This window comes from Protopterus annectens, chromosome 3.part0, assembly GCF_019279795.1.
Source record: "Protopterus annectens isolate FY-2018-M chromosome 3.part0, PAN1.0, whole genome shotgun sequence".
Lineage (NCBI taxonomy): Eukaryota > Metazoa > Chordata > Ceratodontiformes > Protopteridae > Protopterus > Protopterus annectens.
Window position 1 is genome coordinate 1,606,251,578 of NC_056731.1, and position 26,078 is coordinate 1,606,277,655.

General features: G+C 40.8%; 1 protein-coding gene across 1 annotated transcript in view; it reads right to left on the minus strand.

Moving 5' to 3' along the window:
- STK3 (serine/threonine kinase 3) overlaps positions 1 to 26,078 on the minus strand; it is a 3,088,627-nt gene that overhangs the window by 2,101,332 nt on the left and 961,217 nt on the right. Inside the window, exons 5-6 of the mRNA XM_044065641.1 lie at positions 2,338 to 2,502; positions 2,050 to 2,217 (exon numbers count right to left, since the gene is read on the minus strand). Of these exons, the coding sequence (XP_043921576.1) occupies positions 2,050 to 2,217; positions 2,338 to 2,502 (333 nt within the window). The remainder of the gene's footprint in view (positions 1 to 2,049; positions 2,218 to 2,337; positions 2,503 to 26,078) is intronic.

Sequence of the window (26,078 nt, forward strand, 5' to 3'; positions counted from 1 at the left end):
TCTTGCTGTACTCATTATTCTCTGTTCTGCACTGCCTCCCTTCCTCCAGCAAGACACTCTTCCCTTGCTATCATTTATGAAAACTGATACAAAGTAATCGCAGAGAATTTATCCTTTTTCCAGTCTTCTGTGATCTTCCTCCAATCTTTGCTCAGCCTGGCCAGTTCTGGCCTTCCTTTCCTTCCTGCTTTCTATTATGTACCTAGGAAATCCTCTGCAACCTTACTTCCCTTCTTGACCTCTTCAGCTAACTCCCTTTCATTCCTTACTAGTAAGGTTACTTAAATTCTAGCAGTGAGTTGGCCGGGAGGTGTGGGGGATGCTTGCAGAAGTCTAGTGCATTCAGAATGTCCACAGCAGGGAGGCAGTTCTAAGCCGAATGCAATTGCAGAGCAAAACATGCTGTCCCATCCTATATCTGCTTGTCTATTCCCGTTGTAACTAACTTCAGATTATTGACCACATGTGGAACCTGCTTTCTTGATAGATGTATTTAAAGAATGGTTTCTTTATACAGGCAATACCAGCTTTCCTGATGTCTGCTACAAAACTTTTGTGTTAATAATCAATTTCTTTCTTTTTTTTAATCAGTGACTTGCAGAAACATTTGAAACAGCAGGTAATATCTTGTTTAAGACTTATGGGACATTACAAAAAGTATTACGACATTTGCATTGTGTCCTCCACTCTTATTTGGCACATTCTGTTGGGAGTGGGGAATGTGATCGCTGTAGAACCTGCAAGTTCCCCATATTGGCACATATGAGGGTTGCCAAGTTCTCCTCTGTAGTGGTCACCCAATGGAGGAATAGACCCACATAACCCAAGAAACAGAAAAGACAATGGCACTGGGGCACAAAGTGCAATGTACTGTACTATGTGCTCCTGTGTGTAATTCAGATATGACAGACTTTTCCTATGCTGGCTTTCAAGCACACGATTCACACTAATGAACTGCAGTATTTGAACACTTGTACATGAAGCAATGTATGTGCAAAAGGCATATACACTTCTGCACACTAATTTCATGAATTCCTAGGCCCAAATGGAAGAGTTCAGTCTGCTAATATAGGATCAATGAACTTCTGAGGAAAGTGAAGATATAAAAATTACTTTTTCAAGTTTCAAATCTGCAGTATATAACTCGTCTCCAAACAGGCTCTTGGTAACTGAATAAAGTGATAGACTAATTAGTTCTGATCTGAAATCAAACTTGGAGAGGAATCTTTGGGGTAAAATACATGTGCAGAATTTAACCATAACATTTAGTACTAGGTCATATGACAGTAGTAAACAATGTACTTAAAAAGTAATTTCTAACAGAAACTGCTGAAACAATTTCAATAAGATAGTAAATGCTTTTTTCTTGATAAATGCAATATTACTGCTGAAACCCAATTTGCACCCCCCCAAAAGCAGCCAAATGCAATAGCCATACATTTCTTCCCCCCTTAGTATGCCACTAAGGTATAAAGCTCTTGGTATAATTTTTTTTCAATTTAAACTGCATCACAACACATTAACTGACTAACTTACTGGATAGAGACAACTGCATCAAAGTTTTTATTCCCAAGTCTTCAAATAAAACTATAAATCACTGTCACCAGTTTTTACATTTCCTAATTTACAACCATCTGCATTACAACCAAGACTCAGGTAGAATACTTGCTGCAGAAAATTAAGCAGAATAAGTCACTTTAATCCCTAGCACTACAAATCTGACTTTCCTTAAGGCTCATCATAGCATTACTTGTTAGCAAGTTAAGAAGGCAATTTTGATAAGATCCTTAAACATTCTGGTTTCTCAAAGAACTTCTACTACCAACTCCCAAGTCTTCGGAAAATGTATAGCACTTTAAGTATTATTATTATTATAAAGGGTTTCTCATTTTCCCATCAGCACAAGTATACACCAATGCGTCCAGAGTCCAATGATAACTTGTCTTGAGACTGTATTTTAACAAGTGCACATTAATTATAAAGGTACACAGGAACACAACATTAAAAACATCTTGGTCAAGCAAAGTCTTAAGTATGCAGAATACTTACTCTCATTGGATGAATGTCAGCATAGGGAGGCTTGCCTTCAGCCATTTCTATGGATGTGATTCCTAGAGACCAGATGTCAGCCACACAGTTATAACCAATCTCTTGTATTACCTCTGGAGCCATCCAAAAAGGAGTACCTATCACAGTGTTACGTTTTGCCATGGTATCCTGTAATCACATATTTAAAAATAACAAACCTTATACTGCAATATCATCACATGCACCGTTCAGAAACAACAGGATACATAAAACAATACTAAGTATAAGCAACAACAATGCAACACTTACTGTTAACTGGCCAGCAACTCCAAAATCAGCGAGTTTTGCATGTCCTTCAGTATTAAGGAGAATATTTCCAGCTTTAATGTCTCTGTGAATTTTTCTCATAAAGTGCAAATATTCAAGGCCTTTTAATGTAGATTTAAGAATCGTTGCAATTTCGTCTTCTGTTAACTACAAAGTAAAGGATACTGTAAGAAATGCTATTCAAAACAAATTACATCAAATGCAACTCTTATCAAATATACCTTTTTAACAATTAAGTCAAACATGCTCAGTTCTACAGAATAGCAAATTTACTTACAATGTAAAGATTTACAAATATATAAATTCATCCAGTCCAAAGAGATGGCATAAATTAAGGACAATGTACAGATAATGCTGCTAGGGGAAATTCCGTGTGTCAGACATTCAAAGGAAGAAACCGTTCTATTCGTACTTACAACTTCTGATACTTAAATCCCTTTCAGTCCACTGTCCTACTCACTCAGCCAGGATCTTTCTACAGGGACTGAAAGCATGCCTTACTTCTATAACATACACCACCATCCTGGAATGTTTCATTTATGTTACCAGATGCACTGCTCTTGCTCTGGATAATTTGGTGACTTGTGCTGCGGTAGGGTTGTCACCTCACAGTAAGACTTGTCCTGTTCAATTCTCAGCGAAAGCGTCTTCTGTGTGGAGACATGCGTGAATGGGCGTACCTTCGTTGAAGGTTGTGCATCAGAGCTGGCAACTCAGCACGTAAAAATCTACTGCCAATCATTAGCAGACCAGAGTTCCACTGTAGCGACCCCTAACCAGGAAAAGCCGAAAGACACAACAACTGTTTGTAACTATTAGAACCAGTGGTAAAACATCACACTGTTTTTTCCTGGTTGTTGCAATCAATACATGGGTTATCTTTTTCTCCTCATCCTCTACCAGAGTATGGGTTACAGTGTCAGTATCATAATCTGATTACATTTTAAGGGACACTAATCATAGTCTGAAATGTGTTTAGCTAAAATACCGAAGTGCATCTGGTGTAAAGTTTATTAATGTGTGGTTTAATTGCACCTGGACTCATCTTCTTACAAACCGTTAATTGAGTGAAATTTTGGATAATGGTTGGATGAAAACCCTTGACTCTAATCACAGCAACTATTTATTTTTATTTTTTATTTATTTTTTTTTACTAATCTTAAAATGTAAATGTATTCTTTATCTCTTATCTTTGCTTTTCTTTCCTGAATAGCTTAATTGCTGTATAATGCTTAGCTGCATTGTCATTTCAAATTGTGCCCCCTTTTCTTTTTTTTAGGCAGTCTTGTTCATGTGTATGCTCCCTCTTAACAGTTTACAATAGTCTGTTACTACTTTTTCTTTCTAAAGTGGCCAGTGTTCATTCTTTTGTTATGCCTGAGTTGTACTCATTAAACATCTCCCCTCCGCTAAACACCTCCCCTTTGTATCTGTCAAAGTGGCAAAGGTAACTTGAGCTGTATGCTGCTGTGACTGATAGTAGTGTTCTGTGTAATTATCCCCGTTTGTCTTTTAAGTAGTCATTGAAAAGCAAGAAATGGTTATTAAACCCGACTAAATAAAAGAAAGCTGGGTATATGTGAAAACGCACGTAATGTCAATGCATTGACAGGAGCTTAGGGGCTATGATGTAATATTTTAAAGCCAAACACTGCATTGTGGGATACCTAGAGGTAGACTAAAAAAATCAAGATGCCAGACCCACCTGGGCAGAATCTTGAATTACATTTAAAAAAGTACACAGTGTCCAAAAGTGGCATTAAAAAGTAGGAAGCATCAAGACATGAAAAAAAAAATGTTTAGTATGTGGGTGCAGTTCTCCTTTAAAATATGTAGCACACCACCAGAAAGGCCAATCCATAGTTAATCCTGAATAAAAAGGGTCTAGCTGCAAATTAAATCTATGAGGGGATGGATGTCCGTAGACTGAATGGTGAGCAAGATTTCAAAATCACAAGTGGAAGATGAAGACAAATTTGATAAACAAAATTAGGGAACCAAGTTTGCGGTGGCTAAAAATGGAGTTAGGAGGATGAGCTCAACTCCATTTTTGCTCTAGCTTTTAATGCCAAGATTATAAGAAATGATGGAAAGAGCTCTTGAGTTTGGCATGGGTCAAGGATGCAAAACTAATCAGTACTGGAAAACACAATTGCTGGAAAACCACACACATCCAGAGTGCGCACACAGTTCTTCAGTCCCAGACTGCAGCTTAATCGGTTTCCTACACAGATTAACTCTTATGGAAAACAATCTGTTGAAAGGCAGATGCTATGGACATCTACCTGCTCACATAGCAAACGATCTTCCTGCACAGCTGATAGATATTATGTTTTCCACATATTGGTTTCTAGTGCTCCATGGTTTGAGCCTCGGTACTGACTGACCCCCTAGGAAGAACTTATGTTAGAGTTGCCATGGTTCTTAGGTTTGCGCTTCTGCTTCTTCATAGTTTGAGACATAACAGCAAAGGACCCCTGGGAAGATCCTGTATTCAGTATGTCAGGGTTCCCAGACACAGACCCGCAGTACTCACTATGACCCTACTAATGTCTGCAAGAATGGTGACACTTATACTCTTTCTTCCCAGCCTGAGGCAAGAGTAACTTGTTTTAAGCTAAAAAGGTGGGTAAAGCCTTCCCTTGACAACAAAACTCAAGAGTATGACTGACAGAGGAACTGAGAGCTGTGGATTAGACCAAACTATAAAAGGCATGATGCTTGCTCACAGTCTGCACCTTAGATGTCGCATTAATAAGAGGAGGAAGAAACACATGAAGCACACTGATGTCCAAACATTAGCACAATCACAAGAGAAGTAATAGGCAAAAGTTGGGATCTAGCTGTAAATCCTAGTTTGCGTGCATAGTGAGATAAAGCTGTGGGTTATTCTGTACCCTGTTTTGTAAAGGGGCTACATCAATGCAGAAAAACAGCTTGAAGTTAACCTTGCTGAGCTGTCCTAGTGTCTGACATGCAAAACCTTGCTTACCCTGCAGCTGCTTCACAAGGATCACCATCATCTCTGGAATATGAAACTATTTCAATATTCACGACTCTTGGGTTTTCCCTTAGCAGTTTATCTGCCTTCATCTGCCTCAGCCTCCTAACCATTACCAGCATCTTTCTGCACAAGAACTTCACTGATTTCAACTTTTTTTTAACTCTATATACATCTACCTGTGCAAGACTTTCATCAGTCTCATGAATTAGTAATTTTAATTGCCAAGTGTTTTGTACCAAATATAAATAAATGCTGCAGGTGTATGCAACTTCATTTTGTCTGAGCAAGATAAGTGTGTGGTAGCAATTTATCACCAAAGGGACTGAAACTGTGCATCTGCAGAGGTAGACATTAACTCTGTAAGGAGAACCAGACTTACCCCATTTAGCACAGATGATCTGCAGACTACTGCAATAATTTCTCATGGATATCTTCTGTATTACATTACCTCAAGGAGAAGCACTGCATCACTCATTACCAATGGGTAAAAAAAAACCTGTGTAGACCTCTAAATGTTGGACAGCCTTTAAAAAAAAAAAAAAAAAAAAAAAACAGCCTCCGCAAGAAGGCTGCAAAAAATTCCACGCTATCTGGTTTTGACCATTCAATACATACAATGTCTAATTCTGCAAAAAATTCAATCCCATGTTGCTAAATGAAATATCAAATGAAAGCAACCAATACTTCTATACTGAATCAATATATTTATTTTCCCCAAAGCTGTGAGAACTTTAAGGATTATACATCACACATTGTCAGAATAAAAAGGGCAACATGTCACAATTCAACAACATTTGACATCAGAAGCTACGTTATTTTGCTCTGCATTTTGGTTGCCTATAGGCTCCTTATTACACATGCGCTCAGCAAAGAAGCTTCTGCATTGGCACACCCACATACAAGGCCTGAATTCCTGTGTTGCCATCAAAAGTGTATTTACACTCTGAAAATTCAACCACAAAACATTTTATTAACAAGTGTGTGTGTTTATTTTTTAGCTCATCCAATGCTTTTCCCCTTTTGGCTAGGCTCACACTCAAAAGTAACTGCCCTTTGCACTCTGTAATATCTGGAATCAGGAAGGTGGCATTACACTTGGGTTTCATAGGCGTATACTAGGATAATGACCACAAAGGCCATTTTAAGCCTGCCCATGTATCCAAATAGGGGGTATGTGTATGCTAGAGCATGCATGGTCAAACATTATCCACGTCAGAGACACCTACACTAACGTGCAATTTTACATTAAGCAATATTTCTGAACATGAATGACACCAGGTGGGTTACAAGATCTATTAACTCTACTTGTTCACACCTGCCTGTCTTACTTTCTTCAAGAGCTAGGACCAAGCACTCTGATTAGAGGAAAGGCTTGCAAGAACACATCAGGGAAAAGCTCCAAGGGCACAAGGACAGACGTACCAGCACCATTGCATGGACAAAAAGATACAGATGATCAGAGACTTCTAACCCTAACAGAGGGATGCTGGTAAAACAATTTGGCTCGAATTGAATTTAAAAATATTTTTTTCTGTTTTTACATTGAGATAACAGTGGTTTGATATTTCTAATTTCATTAGCATTTGTCATCTCTATGATTCATTCATTGACATAATGGATCTGAGGGTGATAGCACTTGTTCCACTGATAAAACAAAAGGTCTGCACTAATGTGGAAGAAAGCATCATAAAAGCAGGCATTCAATTATAACTGGGCAAAACATCAAAAATAAATTGTATTATAAAAAACTAAACAATCTTTCTAGAAGATTTTTTTTTCTGGACAGGAAAGATCTAAGGAAGCTTTCATAATATAAGCACTTACACAGTAGGGAAAGGCCTCATAAAAGAAGACTGAAAATGTTAATGTTAGCTTCATAAAAGCAGGCAGAATTTTTAAATGATACAAGACTGTATATCGTATCGGGTACAAAAATTATGCTCTAACAGAATTTATAAGTTATAAAAACCTACCCATAAAGTATTTATTTATTTTACTTTTTTTAAACAAAGGCCATTTCTGTGTAAATAGAACTCAGAGCTAGATGAGTACTGGTTGAAAGCTCTCCATTAGTCATTGGTTGCAAACATGCTAGTTGACATGGCTCACATTAGACTAACAGGGCCCCTGGGTTCCACCATTCAACCAGCTGGGCCTCAGGCTAGTCCACATCCCTACACAAAATAAATATAAAAGGAGAGAATTTAACTAACTTTATTGACCACTGTTAAATTTTAAAGTCACTGCTGCTGACAATTGCACTCATCCATCAGTCACATACACAGGGTCAAATGGGAGAGAAACTAGACATGCCCTGGGATTCAATAAACTCCATGCAGGCTTCGCTCGAAGCCTACATGGAGTTTACATGTGTGCTCAATGATGCGTGGTGAGCAGCAGTGCTCTCTGCATATTCATGCCGTGCACGGCATTTAAGTGTAAATAAGCAAGGTTTTGTGGCTGGCAAGAGTGTTGTTAGCCAGGAAACCATGTAAGCGAACACGGATAGCAATCCTGTTTAAATCAGAATACTGATGGCCCATAGTTTTGCGTGGAATGCCACAATGATAACCAGGGCTTAACACACAGCTCTCAATCTCTTAGTGCAAGAAATAAGAACAAAGGTCAACATAATACGGGGACAATGACCCAGAAATAGGGACATATCTGACATAATTTGGTCATCAGAAATGTGCTAGAATAACCAGGGGCTTGTGTTAAGATATATGTTCTGAAGGATTTGAAGTCTGAAACTCAAATGTATGTAATTATTGAGTCACATCACACATCAAAAGATATAAAAGGAAATAATCCTCTGGACATTCTCTGAAAATCTGAACTTTTGACAGGTATGACAGTTAAGTATATGGTCTAAACACAGTACAGGACAGTGCATCTACAGTGCAGATTATTGTGAAATCCCATTCCTGGCATACTGTACTGACATTGTGTAAATGATCTGTAAAGGTACATGGATTGCCATGTAAAATAAACACTCTTAGGGAAGTGTGTGTGTATTGAATAGGGACATACAGATGAGTTGTATGAATGAACAGAGAAAGAGGAAAGGTGAAACAACCCAATATACAGCAGATATGGGCATATCAATACAAGACAGTTATAGCAGCAACACCAATCACATATCATCTGGTACAGTAGGGCTGCACAGTATAAATATGTATTATGTGACGGTCACAGCAAGTGACATAATGGGGAGGATGTCGGTGTGAGATAAACATCCTTACCATAAATAATGCAGAGGACATCTGTCAGGGAAGTTGCATACAATTGGTGTAGGGTGCATATTGTGAAGCTGTGCAAACTGATTTGCCCAAATATGAGTGCAATCTTAGCAAGGGTCTCCAGCAAGTGGGACACAGGTAAATGCTCATGGACAACATTAAAAGTAGAAAGCACAGTCAGGGACAGTATCAGAACACCAGCAGTAATACCATGTCTCTGACATATGTGATTTACAGTGATAAGACACGAGTCTGCACACACACACATCCTGTGTGCAACATTATGATCATTACAGGCTTGTTGACTGGTGTGCATGGCACATTTATATATGTGGCACAATCCACAATGTGACGAATGTTATCCATGCCATTAATGTTGTCAAAACCCCTATGCATGTACTGTGTACATCACCAGAACAGGTAGCGCACATGCATCTGGTGTAACAACTTGATGGGGGTTCTGCACCATCAGGCAGTAAGGTTTATGCCACAAAAAGAATAACTAGGTATGGCCAATAACATGTGTGACAGCTCACTGTGACAAAGGTTTTACACTTCAGTTACACATCAGAGGAAAATGTGTAGGGAGGTGCATGAAGAAGGGTGCACTGTACTCAGTTATCGGTATGATGAAAACTGTGAACTATGGAGGTATTACTGCCTCTGATGTGGATGTCCTTCACATACAAAGGAGTAGACAGCACTGTGACCACATGCTGATGGACATTCTACTTACCATCTACCCCAGGACAATGGTCACATACTTACTGGTCTGAATACAGGGTGTAATGTCCACATTATACTTGGGTTGTGTGTTTGTTTTCCTGACGTAACAAATCTCCCCCATGTTTTCTTGTCATTTCAGGTGTTGTCATGGCTGTGAAAGCAATCTTTGGTGTGAGTTGATACTGTCTGTATTATACTAATATTACAGCTGGAGTCAACCTTCAGGCAGCTGCTTGGACACAGGATGCGTATGTCATCTGTGTGAGAGGTAGAGGGAATCTGCTTTATTGTCTGAAAAAAAAAAAAAATATATATATATATATATATATATATATATATATATATATATATATATATACATACACTTGCTTTACCACCTTTGTAAGCTAGTATAGTCCAGTTTTCAGGTTAGTGCTGAATTCAGGGCTGTGTTACAAGTTTCTGTATTTGCCCATACCTTACTTGGAAAGAAGGAAGTTTCTCTGTTCACTTGTGAGAGAGGGGAGCTTTGAGCTTTGAGCAGCCTATCTGTCCCTGGAGGAGTGATTTGCACGTGGGGCAGCGCCGGTTAGCTAGGGTATAAGTATTCCCGGCTCCACAAAGTCTACTCTTCAAATTTTTCCCTCGGAACTAGACAAAAGTTCAACTTAAGCACTCAAACCATTCACTTCTGAGCCCGGCACTTGCTCTAAACTCATAGCAAGCACTAATAAACCTTAGCACTATACCCCCCTATACTGTAGAGGAGGACAAGGCTCTCTAGTCAACCTTACTAGCCAATCAGTAAAACAGTTCACTGTACCTATCCAGGCATGTCCAAAGGGCAGTTTCAGGTGTACTCTCCGGTCCAACTGGTGAATCTGGGCATTTTGAGGCAGTTACAACCGCCTCATGTACACAGACAACCCTCTCCTCCTACCACCAAACACTAATACATGTGAGATGCAATTATACAGCCAAAGTGGAGGCTAAGCACTCTCAACCCAAGACTGGACCAGACAGTCAGGAGAAGGGAGCTACTTGCATCACACCATCAGTCTCACAAAGACCTATGAAAGCAGCACTGGCAAAAAACGCACAAATACATGAAAACATACTCGGAGGCTCTTAATAAAAATCTGCAAAAGCAAAAGAGACCTCCAAAGCAGACACCCAAGCAACCTCCACCCCCAACACAAACCATGAAACACACACTTCACAAAACCAGTGTGCCACGCAATCACAGCCCTTAAAACAAAATAACATACCCAACACACTAGTAATAGGTGACTCTATAGTCAAGCACACTGACATCCCACTCACTAGGCTGAACAAGGAAAAGGTTACTGTTAGCTGCCTGTCGGTTGCCAGGATCCGCCACATAACACAAGAACTCAGGTCACTCCAGAACAAGTACAAATATGACTGTCATTGTCCATGTTGGTGTGAATGACCTGAGCCGTACCTCCCTGGATTACATGAAAAGAGACATGGAAGAGGCTCTCTGATCATGTAGCCCAGGCCAGTATGACCCCGACCTTGAGTAGCATCCTGCCCTCACCAAGAATGATACCACGGTATAAAGAAAAAATTATCAATTTCAACAACTGGCTAAGCTTCTGGTGTCATTCAAAGGGGATCCAGTGTCTGTCAGCCTGGGATGACATGCTCGATAAGCCACGCTGCTTCGCTAGAGACAGCTTGCACCTGTCACACTTAGGCTTTCGAATACTGGCCAAGGCTCTTGCCACCCCCATAGTGCCTTTTTTAGGCAAGGCTCAAAACACAAACCCACCGCCGTAAATAGCACAAGTAACAAAAAACTGAGGGTAATGCTGCTCAATGCCAGAAGTCTAAACCTCACAATGCACACACTCGAGGCACTCCTCAGTATGGAGAAAATCGATGTATGTGCAGTAACAGAAACCTGGTTTAAGGCTCCAGAGAGCACCCCAGTACTACCAGGCTACAACTCATACCTTACATTTCGGCCACAAAACCCGGACTGAAAAACAAAAGGTGGGGGAGTATCCATATTCATCAAGTATACCCACACCTCCAGGTTAGTGGCACAACATGATGCTTCAGAGATCATCCATGTGCAACTAACAACAGGCAAAACTGCAAATCAAATTGTAGCTTGCTACAGATCACCCACCACGTCCTAGGACCCCCATTCCACATTTCTGGAAACACTGGGAAACCAAGATCCTATCAAACACCCTGATATTGGGTGATTTCAATTACCCAAACATTAACCGGGAGAACTACTCAAGTACTAACTCCCTTGCCCAACATTTTCTAGAATTTATAAACTCAAACACCCTGAATCAACTGGTTACCCCCCACAAGAAGTGACAACCTATTGGACCTGGTCATCACCAACATGGGCGATCAGTGGTCCACACCAGAGGTCAACTCTATGCTAGATAGATCTGACCATATCCACATTCCACCCCCACCCCTGGTCAAAGAAACCACCATGAAAAACTTTTCAAAAGCAAACTTTACATTACTTAAGATCGAGGTGGAAAGTTTCAAAGCCTCTATGCTAAAGGATAACACTGCCCAAGCTGCAAAATCCTTTACTAATGCACTCTATGGGCACCTACAAGAATACATGGATCATGCTATCCCAAACAAAACCAAGACTCACTCCTCCAAGAAAAAGAAACCAGTCTGATGGACCCCTGCCATAAACAAGCTATACAATAGGAGGAGGAGACTAGTACAGAAAAGAGTAAAATCCCAAGAAGGGAAGACATCCCTGATCAGTATGAGCAAGAAACTACGATCCCTCATAAAATCATCCAAGAGTAGCTTCGAAAGAAAAATTGCCAAGGACTCCAATGATAACCACAAGGCATTCTTTAGCTATGTCAAGAATCTAAGTGGCAATTCTCAGATCTGCTCGGAGTTAGTGCAGAATGGCACAAAATACACTGAACCAACCAATATCGCCAACATCCTGGCAGACAGGTTCAGTGCAAACTTCACCCCCCTCTCACCCCCCAAAAGGGCCCATAACCATACCAGAAGAATGTAGTGCCCCTGAAATCACAGACACTCAGGTTAAAACAGCCCTCTCCAAAGCCAAAAACACAACATCAATGGGACTGGACGATATCCCAGGCTGCATCCTACAAAAGCTCAAAGATCAACTAACCCCTCACCTAAACACACTGTTCAAACTCAGCCTCTCCACAGGCTACGTGCCCATAGAGTGGCGCACAGCAACAGTTATTCTACTTCACAAAGGTGGAGCCACAACAGATCCCAGTAACTATCACCCTATAAGCCTGACTAGCTTGGTCCGCAAGGCTATGGAGCGCATTATCATGGATCTCATTAACAGAGACATTGGGAACCTCCAAACACTGGACCCTACCTAGTTCAGCTTTAAGGGCAGATCATGCCTCCTAAACCTGGCAGACTTCTTTGAGACAGTTACCAAGGCTATAGACGAGAGAAATGTGGTCCATACAGCCTACCTAGACCTCCCAAAGGCCTTCGACACGATTCCCCATTCTGGTATTATAGGCAAGCTAACCAGCCTGAACATAAACCCCCTACATCATGGGTTGTGTTGCCAACTGGCTCATGGACAGAACCCACATGGTAAGAGTTGCGGGAGCTAGGTCTGACTCTAAACCGGTTGCAAGTGGCATTCCCCAGGGCTCAGTCCTGGGACCCCTTCCTGTTTGGCATATACCTCTCAGAGGTACAGGCAAGCACAGGAGGTCTATGGCTGACCAAGCTCACAGGCGACTGCAAACGAGGGGCTATAATTGACTCTCTGGCTGACACAGACATTATCCATAAGGGTCGCACTGAGACAGATACCTGGTGTCAAAACCATGGCCTCAAGCTAAATGCCAAAAAGTGCATAGTCATCCCCTTTGGAAAAAAAAGTGCTCACAAACTACCACATAGGTGGTAGCCCCCTAAATACGGAAGACGTAATAAGGGATCTGGGGACCCAAGTAGATAGTAATCTCACCTTTGATAATTACATTGCCAAAGTGGTTAGAAAATCCTTCTATGTGGCCCACCTAAGCACAAAATGGTTAGCATCCAAATCAAAAGAGGTCATTGTGCCCCTCTACTCATTGCTCATCAGACCCATCTTACAGTACAACACCCCATTTGGGATGTACCTTACAAAACACCTGCAACAGCTGGAAAGACCACAGAAGTACCTCACCAAGAGGATCACTGGCCTTAAACAGATGCCCTATGCAGTTCGACTGAAGAAACTCCAGTTGTACTTGGTTGCATATCACCTACTCAGAGGTGATCTCTACCTAACATACAAGGCCATGTCCAACCCAGAATTGATGGACATGCTCCACCTAAAGAAAACCTTATCCCCTCGAGCCACACGCTCAAGGGATCTAAACCTCACCACAACAATAAATAGGATGTGCAGGAGTGATACATTCCTGTCCCAGAGACTTCCCATACTTTGGAACGAGATCCCAATCTACATTAGGCAGAGCTCCTCGCTAACACTCTTCAAAAGAAACCTTGACGAGTGGATGGGAAACAAAGTTTACCTCAGGGATCACTGAAATGGCTCTGCTGGACAGAGGCACACGGAACTAATCTAAGGGGGTGGCGAAAGCCAACACCTTCTGGCTAGGCTTATAAATGCCTTCGGGCAGATAGCCTAATACCCACCTATGAGGGAGAACAGCCTCTCCATCTGGCATAGGCTCACACCAGTGGTGCGATGCACCCCTCTACACCATCCCTGGCATCTCCCTCCAGTTAATGAAATCACTTCCTTCACCACTGCTCCTGGAAGGTACCACTGCTTCAGCTTCCAGGGCAGTATTACCTGAGGCCACAGGTAGTGCAGGGTTGGCTCCTAGATGTGCTGGGCATCAGTGCTGGAGCCGGTTGAGTTAGGGCAGGCTGATCCAGTGGGGCTGGCCTACCTTCACTGTGCTGTCTAGCATTTAGTGATGCAGTACATATGGATGACATGAAGACATTTTAACGACACATAGGAAAAAAATAAAGAGAGATCAGGGTTGGGGGTAAGAGAATAAGAGAGATAAAATGAGTACCATCATATGTGACATACAATGCATTAACTTAATTGCACAACTCTTTTACCAGAAGTATTACATTTAAGTATACATCCTAACAGATACACACTATACTACAGATTGCAGAAAGCAATCCTTGAAATGTGCATATATTGCACATATGTGTGTTCCAATTATACAGATTACAGTTTACAGCAGGGCATTTGTGACACTGGTATAGAATTTTTAATTTAAGGTAAATATTATTGAAAAAATAACATTACTGTATATCTGTCAGTTGTGGTGTTTAAACCCACAACCTCTGACTACAGTCTAATATTGGACACTTACAACTAGTTTGTGCTACAAATTAATGCAGGCATACTTGCTTTTACAGTTGTGATATGCATGATCAATTTGATACAACTGTATAAAAGACCAAAAAAGCTATCTTTAACTTTTAAAGCTACAATAACACTTCTCTTCTGCTGCATACATACCACTTGTTTCCTTCAGTCTCTCCAATCAAGCAACATGAGCCTGACTATTGAAATGACGTGCGTTGGGAGCTGGGTAAAGAACAGAAAAGGACAGAAGAGCATTGTGCATACCAGTATTGCCAATATTTAGCTTTCTAAGTCTTACAATTACTCTCTTACTATCATACTTACACAGCTGTGGGATGTCAGCAATCTCAAAATTATGCAATCAGTGGTTAAGAGTATCCCCTTTTCGCCTGTGTAGGTCATTTAAATGATGGCTACATCTCTCTCCAGTGCGTGGGATACCAGTGGCACTGAATACATCCTGGGCTAAACTATTTCAGACCTCAGACTTGTCCTGGGAGACAGAACAGTCCCCCTGCAGAAGCCTTTGGTTGTGGTGCTTTACCAGGAGTCCACTAAATATCCTGGACTCCTAGACACCCCAAACTCTGTGGCCTAAACTTGGCACCTTTCTCTGCAATGCCAGCCATGTTTAACAGCTGAACTAAAACAATGGAAACCAATGCCTTCCCGCCAATTCCAGTTATTGCATTTACTGGTAGTGCAGAAACCCAAGCAATGATGCCAACTGCGTTTGAGTGATGTTAAGTGGAGCACAGCAGTGTCAAGTAAAGAGGAATTAAATAATTGAAACTGGAAGGTTAATCTTACACTTGGCCTTAGTTTGAGGGGTATCTACTGATGTAGCCTGAAATATATATTGGAAATTGGAAGGTAACTGTTAAGTGAGTTAAGTTTGCAGACATGCACTGGGGCATAATGTAATGACCTGATAACAATTGTTTTTGCCTTTATACACTGAGTAAAACTGATTTTTACACTATGTGTTTCAAACCTAGACATAAGGGACAAACCATGTTCTTCCACAGCATTGATTTTCCAACTTTTCTAAAGAAATGGTGCTCAGTCTGGAATTATACATAAATACAGGTTTGAACTGCTACACATGTACAGTGCAATGAAAAAGTAGTTGCCCCCTTCCTGATTTCTTATGTCTTTGCATGTTTGTCACTCAAATGTTTCAGATCAAACAAATTTAAATATTAGACAAAGATAACCCAAGTAAACACAAAATAACAGTTTTAAGTGATTATTTTATTTGTTAAGGAAAAAAAGCTATCCAAACATACATGGTCCTATGTGAAGTAACTGTGGTTAATCACATTTTTGGGAAAGTTGAGTTCAATTTCACTAGCCACACCCAGGCCTGACTACTGCCAGACCTGTTGAATCAAGAGATCACTTAAATAGAACCTGTCAGACAAAGTGAAGTATGCCAAAAGATCCCAAAAAGGAAGACATCATGCCACGATCTAAGGAAATTCTGGAACAGATGAGAAACAAAGTAATTGACATCTATCAGTCTGGAAAATGTTACAAAGCCATTTCTAAAGCTTTGGGACTCCAGCGAACCATGGTGAGAACCATTATCCACAAATGGAGAAAACATGGAACAGTGGTGAACCTTCCCAGGAGTGGCCGGCCTACAGAGATTACCCCAAGAGTGCAGCGACGACTCATCCAAGAGGTCACAAAAGAACCCAGAACAACATCTAGAGAACTGCAGGCCTCACTTGCCTCAGTTAAAGTCAGCTGTTCATGACTCAACCATAAGAAAGAGACTGGGCAAAAATGGCATGCATGGCAGAGTTCCAAGGTGAAAACCACTGTTGACCAAAAAGAACATAAAGGCCCAACTCACTTTTGCCAAAATAAATCTTGATGATCCCCAAGATTTTGGGTAAAATATTCTGTGGACTGACTAAATAAAAGTTGAACGTTTTGGGAGGTGTGTGCCCCACTACATTTGGTGTAAAAGTAACACAGAATTTCAGAAAAAGAACATCATGCCAACAGTCAAACATGGTGGTGATAGTGTGATGGTCTGGGATTGCTTTGCTGCTTCTGGACCTGGACGTATTGCTGTGATTGATGGAACCATGAATTCTGCTCTCTACCAAAAAATCCTGAAGGAGAATGTCCAGCCCTCAGTTCATTACCTCAAGTTGAAGTGCACTTGGGTTCTGCAGCAGGGCAATGATCCAAAACTCACCAACAAGTCCACCTCTGAATGGCTTAAAAAAAACAAAATGAAGGTTTTGGAGTGGCCTAGTCAAAGTCCAGACTTGAATCCAATTCAGATGCTGTGGCATGACCTTAAAAAGGTGGTTCATGCTCGGAAACCCTCCAATATGGCTGAATTAAAACAATTCTGCAAAGAAGAGTGGGCCAAAATTCCTCAACAGCGATGTGAAAGACTCATTGCCAGTTATCGCAAATGCTTGATTGCAGTTGTTGCTGCTAAGGGTGGTGCAACCAGTTATAAGGGTTAGGGGGCAATTACTTTTTCACACAGGGTAATGTAGGTTTGGATAGTTTTTTCCTTAATAAATAAAATCACTTAAAAACTGCATTTTGTGTTTACTTGGGTTATCTTTGTCTAAAATTTATATTTGATGATCTGAAACATTTAAGTGTGACACACATGCAAAAAATCAGGAAGGGGCAAATACTTTTCCATTTCACTGTACACATGTGACCTGACAATGTTTGTGGATACAGATCCAGTTGTGTATGTCTCTTGCGTAATTGTGAAGCCCATGCAAGTCCAGATAGCAGAACAGTACTTACAGAAATTTAGTAGACAATATATCCTCAGTCATACAATTGAAGACACAATAATGGTGTCTCATCCTTCATACACATCATTCATACCACTTTCCCTGTCTAAAGTGCTACAAGTGAGAATTAACATAATGGGTACTGGAACAACAGTAAAAGTGTGGAATATCCTGTATTAGACCCCAGGACCATGCATAAGGTAGCCCTACACTTACACCTGTTGCCACAATAATATTGAAATAACTGTGACTCCACTCCGCTGGTCCAGTAATCAAGGAGCCTCAATCCTCACCACTGATAACAGTGAGGAATGTACACACTGAGAGGATGACAAGTACACACACAGTAAAGTGCAGTTTCCCTTAAGAGCACACAGAGATCACAGTCAGTCTGGGGCTGGTTTCTCCCTCTTTCTCCAGATCCTCAGTAAGACTCCCATTTGACACAGCTATAGGGTTGAGAGCTCAGCTGAGTGGCCACACCAAGACCTCTAGTACCCTCTCTGTCCAACCAGTGCTTTGTGTCCCTGCCCTAGTAGCTGATACACACACACTGAGATTTGATTTACACAGACACAGACACACACACACACACACACACACACACACACACACACACACACACACACACACACACACACACACACACACACAGACTCTCTCTCCTGGGAAAGGCTCACATATTTTAACTAGTTAAGCCCCCTTTCTCCCCAGACTATAAGATAGTTTTGACTGCCACCAGCCACTCTTAACAGTTATAGCAAAGGATGTCCAATCCTACTTTGAAATGTTGCTATTAATCCAAATGGTAGTCTGACTAAGAGCAAGGCTGTTTAGGAGTGACCTGTACAGTGTCACCAAATAGATATGAAAGTACCCTGAGAGCTTAAATATCTCCAAACAGACCAGCCACAATTGGAATGCTTAAATATATTTAATAATAAATAATAAAACAAAACAATACTCGGTAAGTAATCAGTTACATCAGAGTTCAACATCACATGAAATATTTAAAACAACACTGCAGGACAGTCTCAAACAAATAAAACATCTAAGCTATACTTTACTATATTCCTATTTGAATCTAAAAGAGTTAATATGCCCCAAAAACTTACTTACAGCAACAATCAGGCAGAAGTGATGAGTGGATATTCTTGTTAGGTCAAAGACAAAATAAAAAAATGCCTTGTTTCTCTCTCTCTCTCTCAGAGTTCTTAAATTAATATCAAATATTACTGTTGGGTTAGCTTGGATGACATCACTTTTTGTCATCTGACTTTTGTTCCCAAGCTAAACCCCCATTGTCAGAAACTACCCACATTTAACATCTCTCTGTGAAAATACATAGCCTTCAGATGTTTACAACTATTAGAAGACATAAAACAATAAAAACACTTAAAAACAAGACAGAGAATGCCCAAGCGTAGACATCCTGTCTCCTGTTGACAGGAACTGAAAGATAATGTTTATAGCACAATAGTGTTTAATTTCAACTAGTTTCTTGAAGTTTTTCAAGTTAATCCTCTACGTTCTAGTTTCCACTGTTAAAACATATACATTTACACAATTACAATAGTTTATATACATTTCTGTTCTAACCCAGCAGAGCATGCTGTGGGTACATTTTAGCTCAGTACATAACATACATTTCTAACACAGTTGTAGCACAAGCATCTTACATGAAGCATGTTAGCATTCACAAATGACACATAACCACTTACAAAATTCCAGCTAGCTGGGCTAGTAGTATTTCCCTTTGTCACAACAACACTTGTCTGTTTTTCAGTTCATTGCAACTTTTGCAACAGTAAAAAAGGTTGCACACATTGTACTAGAACCCAGGCCAATCTATACTCCAGACCTACACTTACAACTGCTGTCACAGGACTAGTTACATGACATTCCCTAATTTCTTAATTATTCTTAAGGTCTCTGTGTTAACCGCCTCCCAACGCTGCTTACTGGGTTTGTGAGGTGCCCAACAGAATTAAATGAATGCACCCAGTTTCAGTTACTGGCTGTCTGAGTCCTGTCTCCAAGTGTTCAATGGCTGCAGCTGCAGGGGAACCTTGCTAACTGCAGCACAACACCGCCAAGTGTGGCTCTGTGATGAAAAATATAAATTGCAACAATGTATTGGTTTTGCCCTTTTACAGAGTCCCTGTCTGCAAGTGTTCTGTCTGGTTCCTGGGTGGGCAACCAGTCTTGTTTCCACACTGCTGCACTTCACGCAAATAAGATGAGCACAGCCAAACATGACATTAATGTTCTCCATTTCCCGTGTTTATGCTAAGGCACTCATCTCACAATGGCCACGTAACAAGAAAAAAAGAAATGCAATCTATGACATACACACTACAAAATGTTAGTACACATGACATATTTCTACATAGGTCTGGATTTGAACTCGCACTCCAATGTACCTTCAGAATATATATTGTATTTCGATTAGCAAAGGCTTTTCCACTTTTATCTGTATGCAACAGTTAGAAGTGTACTGATGGCACGGGCATGTTTTTCAGGGCATTTCACAGGTATACATGATTGGCAATATGTTCTGTGTTAAATATGTAGACGAGTTTCAGGGACAGTTTATTTGATAGCACTTTTAGTATTTCAAAGATGGTTTGTTAGCAAAATGTGTGATTTGATTGTTCTTTTAGGGGTAGGTGAGCAAAGCTATACTTCTGTTATGACACAAACACAGATATGCTGCTACTGTTACTCTCCTTTTTTTTGCATTCAGCTTGTTGTTCATACTTCAAATCTACAGACAGTCTTATGTTTCTCCAGTGGGTAATACTGAAATGTAAGGGTGCCTTATTCCTCTTTGCCACACAAACAGCTTTGCAGCAAGGAAATAAAATCATTCTGCATACACCCAACTGCATCATCATAATATGAAACCATATAACTTGCTATTTCTACATTTACTACTTTTGATGTATTGCACTAATTGACCACACAACCAGTTATTAGTACTGCTTTCAAATAATTAGCTCTGTCTTAACTCTCTGCATTTGCTGCTCATTCTTGTCTTATCTGACCAGTAATCTGAGACATGCAGTCAGTAAGCCATTCTTTATCTCTGTCTTTAAAAAGTGTAAGGGTATTAAATGGCAATAATATAATATGCAGTTGGCAACAAATGAAGAGGAGGTTGGATGTTAATGAACAGAACCTGTGAATTGTGTGCTGCTTACTTACATTTCCAGCCTTGGCAAAATTACATCCAACACTTTGTAAGTCTACCCTGACACACCCACTGGAAGGGCAGTTTGCACTGCTGCTGTGTTTTCCTTCTCCCTACCAGTAATCATTCAAAGCTGTAATCCATTAAAAACAAACTCTGAGGGAGTGCCAGCACTATGTTTACATCTGCAAAATAGAGCCAATTATTTGGGATTCAGCAGTTCTAATGAGTTCACATCTCACATGCATCTTCATAGTGCTGACAGCCCTGAATCTACACCATAAAAAGGCAACCATGTAGCCAGGAAAACTGAAGGTGAGGAGACTTGTTTATATGGAGAACACAGAAAAGAGGCTATGACTTTGTGCTATATCTGCACAGAGGATTACTGAACTTGAGAAAGTATGCTTACATTTTTTGTCAGATACATACTGCATATGTTGAAATGTAACTCAGAAAAATCGATTTAACAGTTTTACATTTTGATTAACAAAGGCGTTTACACTTATCTATATGGATTAGTTAGAAGTGTACTGATGACATGGGCATGTCAGTCAGGGCATTTCACAGGTATACATGATTGGCAATATGTTCTTGAGAAAGTATGCTTACATTTTGTCAGCTACATACTGCTTATGTTGAAATGTAACTCAGAAAAATCGGTTTAACAGTTTTACATTTTGATTAATAAAGGCGCTTACACTTATCTATATGGATTAGTTAGAAGTGTACTGATGGCAAGGGCATTTCACAGGTATACATGATTGGCAATATGTTCTGTGTTCAATCTGTAGAAATGCTTCAGTGATGGTTCATTTGATAGCACTTTTAGAATTTCAAAGATGGTTTGTTAGCAAAATGTATCATTTGCTTGTTCTTTTGGAGGTGGAGAAGGAAAGCTGTATTTCTGTTATGGCACACATGCGGATATTTTGCTATTGTTACTATCTTTTTTTTTTTTTGCATCCAGCTTGTTTTTGTATTTCAAATCTCTAGACTGTTTTATGTTTCTCTAGTGAGTAAAGTTGAAATGCTAACTCTTCTGTTTTATCTGGGAACAGTTACTTTTTAGTTATATGATACTTATGTGTACCATCCTTCTGTTGTCTTTTGGACACCAAGGACTATGCCACCCAGGTGATTCAATCCTCAAATAACATCCTTCACTGACCCTGAGAATCAGATCATTGTGGAAAGTTTTATGCAACATGGTGCCTTCCTGCTTGAGAGGGGACATGGAGATATGTCAGGCAGAATGCAAATTTAGCAGCACATCATCACAGACATTAATGCAGTTGTCATCCATAGCAGGACATACGAACATAGGGTCAGTGACATTATCTCATCTGCATGAAGGAGAGCAGCTGCAGTGGCCCATAATCAGATGAGTACCGGGGGGGCTGCTACAGAGCCACCATCAGCAAATGAGTTCCTGCTCACTGTCGGGGATCCAGACAGATCCCAGGAAAGTGTAGAACAGCAGGCATGTCCTTATCATTGCTGCTACTGTTTCGAGATAGCAAGCATGTCCCAGGAGGAGCTTCCAGGTAGGTTTTTGTATCTCAATTATTAAATATTGTTGTACATTAAAACAATTTAAATCAATATGTTAATTCTGTTTCACAAGAATTTTTTTTTGCATGGAAGATTGAAGATTGCTGTAGTTAACACATTCTGATTGATTATACATGGTCATCAAAGTTCTTCTTGAAAGTCTAGTTAATGGATATATATAAGGGAAACAGTTATTACCCCTTATGTTACTGTTAATTGTGATGATGCTGTTCTTTCCTTTTGCTTAACATCTTCTAGGATCATCTCACATACAAAGGATACCATCATCTGCACATGGTAAGTCAAACATTTTTATGTCAGTACTGATGAGCAATTCAAAGAAATACTTTAGTGTGTGATTTTGATGTCAGGACTGTTGTGTGTACTGCTGTACTGCCTAATAGTGGCAGCACTGTCATTTTGTTAGCATATATTGGATTATAGTAGTGTAGGTATTAATTGTTCCTGTGTTTGTGTTTGTTGCTTATTATCACAAGTGATCCTGACAGTGGAAGTGTGCGACTTCTACCACCTGATGTCAGAGTAACAGCAGACTCTAATGATGGTGGTGGCCATACAGAGGCACAGTCAAGGGTGCAGAGGTTGAATCTGACACTGAGGTGGACATGCAGCCACCCCCTGAAATTCCATCAGACACAGGCAGTAGGCCTACACCTACCCATTCCAGCGAGTCCACAGACATTAGATGGGTGGAAGATTAGAATCGATCAGGGAAGTGTGGTTACTGTGGCTTCAGTGCCTGTTGACTTTGACCGTAGCCAAAGTGTGGAAGAGGTGCCATGCAGGATGGTTGTTATGGTGCTTGGAGGAGGCCTGCTGTCCATCCTCCACCTGATCCAGGTGTCTATTCTTGTGCCACTCAACGTATGTGTAGGGCAGTCATGGAGACATGGGCATGTTCCCATAGGTGCTCTACAGAAATGCTTAGGGTTGCAGATATGGCACAGACCAACATGTATGACTGCCTCCACCATGTGGCCGATTCAATGGATCGGAGGAATGACACATTGAAATGAGTGGTTTCTGTGAAGGACTGTCCGCTGTGAGGAGGACGGCATCCTCGAGGGTGTAGGTCAGCCTGATCATGCTCCCATAGTGGCAGTACTTCGACAGCTTCATCAGTGGATGAGCTGTCCACACACATGTGGCAGACCATGGGGACGTGATCCTAGGCATACTTGTGAAGGCAGCTCATAAAGCAGACATTAGTCATGTTCAGGTAGCAGCAGTGCATCTGACTATGGGTGTGTACATGCCAGTGAAACTCCTGGCAGAGCCAGTTCTCGTGGTCAGGGGTGACAATGATGAACTGTCATCTCTACCATGCATGGCCCACACCTGTCTGACATACCAAGATGTAGGACTTGCAAAGAACTTGGCTGTGTTCATGCATGCGCACACACACACACACACACACACACACACACACACACACACACACACACACACACACACACACACACACACACACACACACACACACACCAGTTTCACCTGGAGGACTTCTACAAACACACACAACAGTTACATGGTTCAGCCATGCAGCTTAAAACTCATTTTGTCTCACTGGCCATTTGTTGCTGTATCCAAATGTCTGCCCCCCACCACCTACAAACACCCTGTGCAAGTGATAAGTGTGCCATATCCCTGTTTTGGATCTTCTGGATTCAGGGATACATAAGCTTGGTGTCTGATGCTCAGAGTGCACAGCTTAGTATAGCTGCATTTGTAATGTTGAACTGATAATTCTACCTTTGACTTATATTGGTCTTAGTTAGATAGTTGATAGCATCACACTTTTCCATCTTTATTGTGGATGATCCTGTGAGGGTTGTGAAGTCTGAATCTGCAACATGTATCATTACTTTCTACATTTTCTTTTTAATGACTTTCCAGTTTAAACATATGGTACTAAACTGAGGGCATGCAGTGACCATCACTACTTTTGAGAGGTATGACTGTGCAAATCTTTGATGCCTGAGGCCTACTACTTAATAATGGACACAGACAAGTCAAACAAGTCTCTGCTGTCACATGTTAAGGTCATTTCTGTACAAATATCCCACCTTTTACTTGCTTACACTGACACGTAACAAAATGCAATACTATGCCAGTCATTTATATACACAATACACTCCAGGATCAACAATTACCTTGTAAATCCAGCAGTTGCAACAAGTTTAGATGCAAGCAGTACACAGTCAATAAAAAGGGAGATAAAGGTTGTGAGAGTTGCCTGGCATCATTGTTACTATATGTATGTGCATAAGAGGAAGGTTTTAGGCCCTTAGCTGGTGAGTGAGTGTTATGCTTTGCCTTTTAGCCAATGCAAGGGCATATTGAGCACATCTACATCTGCTTACAACAACAGCAGCTGCTGGTTCCCCCTCTGGCTCCTTACCTGTGTGTGGTTGTGGTGTGGCTGTAGTGACCTTGGCAATAGTAGCTGGATGTCTGCTCTTTCCCCCTTGCTGATCCTGCTGAAGCTCTTTCCTCAGGATGATGTTGTGCAACATGGCACATACTGTGAATAGTTCAGTACGTGTCCATGGATTGTACTGCAGGGCTCCCCAGATGCACCTAGACACTGAAACCGCAACTTCAGTAGCCCAAACACATGATCTATGATATTTCTGGTTTGAGTGTGTGCCTCATTATGGAGTTCTTCAGTGGGTGTGTCCGCATTTCTGACTGGTGTCATTAGCCATGGTTCCAGTGCTTAAACTGCACCCCCCAGTAAATGATCCTGTGGGACATCCCCTTAGTAAATATCTGATACAGTTCGGAGGTGTGACAGATATGTAACTCATGCTAAGTGCCAGGGATGGCAGCACACACGTTCAAGATGATTCCCATAGCATTACACACAACTTTTTCTGTTAACAGAGTGAAAGCACCTTCTATTAATGTAGAGCCTTCCCTGTTACCCAGGTGGTGCCTAATTCCTACATATGTGCAATCTATGGCACCCAGTAATTCAGGGTAGTGTACTACTGGGTAGAACTCCTGCATATTTCTGGCCCTATCCTCAGGAGTACAGGGAAAATGTATGTAGCCACTTGCATGTTGGAGCATAGGATTTAAGAATCTATGGAGGATCCTGGATGCTGATGCCTGTGATGCCCCCCAGCATGTCACCCTGTTAGTCTCTGAAAGGTACCTGTAGCTAAGATTTAAAGTGCTACACATACCTTTGTTTCCATTGGGATGGGTTCCCCTTGGTTTGCCCTGGCTCTGAAGTGAGGATGACAGGTGTTGCAGAGTTCCTGTACTGTGTCTCTATCCATCCTGTAGCACTCTCAATTTCCAAATCAAGTAGGTTGTGATAAGTTACCCAGGGTCTGAAAACTCTTCTTCTTTTTGGCCTTGATCTATTAGCAGCAGGAGCTTGGACTTCAGCCTGTTGCACATACACATGAATTAAACAAACAGCAGCTCCAAACACTGTTTCCATGGAGTCCTTTACATAGTTGTAATTCCAATAAATTTTTGGAATTTGCAGGAAAAACCAGCACAGAGTCTAATGGTTGCTTTATAGCTTGTTGAATAGCTCCTCCATCTTGGATTGGTTGATTACCATACAATCCAGCTACATATACTGCAAATTGTCAGCAGCAGTGTTTACTTTGTTTGTGTGGCTCTACACACCAAGTACAGCCTTTTACTGAATCCAAAATGATGCACTACTGTGTGTGCACCATATAAATAGACTGTGTAGGTTTTACTGAATCTGGCTGAAGTTCAACTATCCTTCTGGATTTTGTTTTTTGTGTCCCGAACTGAATCATAGTGCAAATATATATTGTGTGTAGTCACTGTATCAGAGAGGTTTCTTTATCAGTGT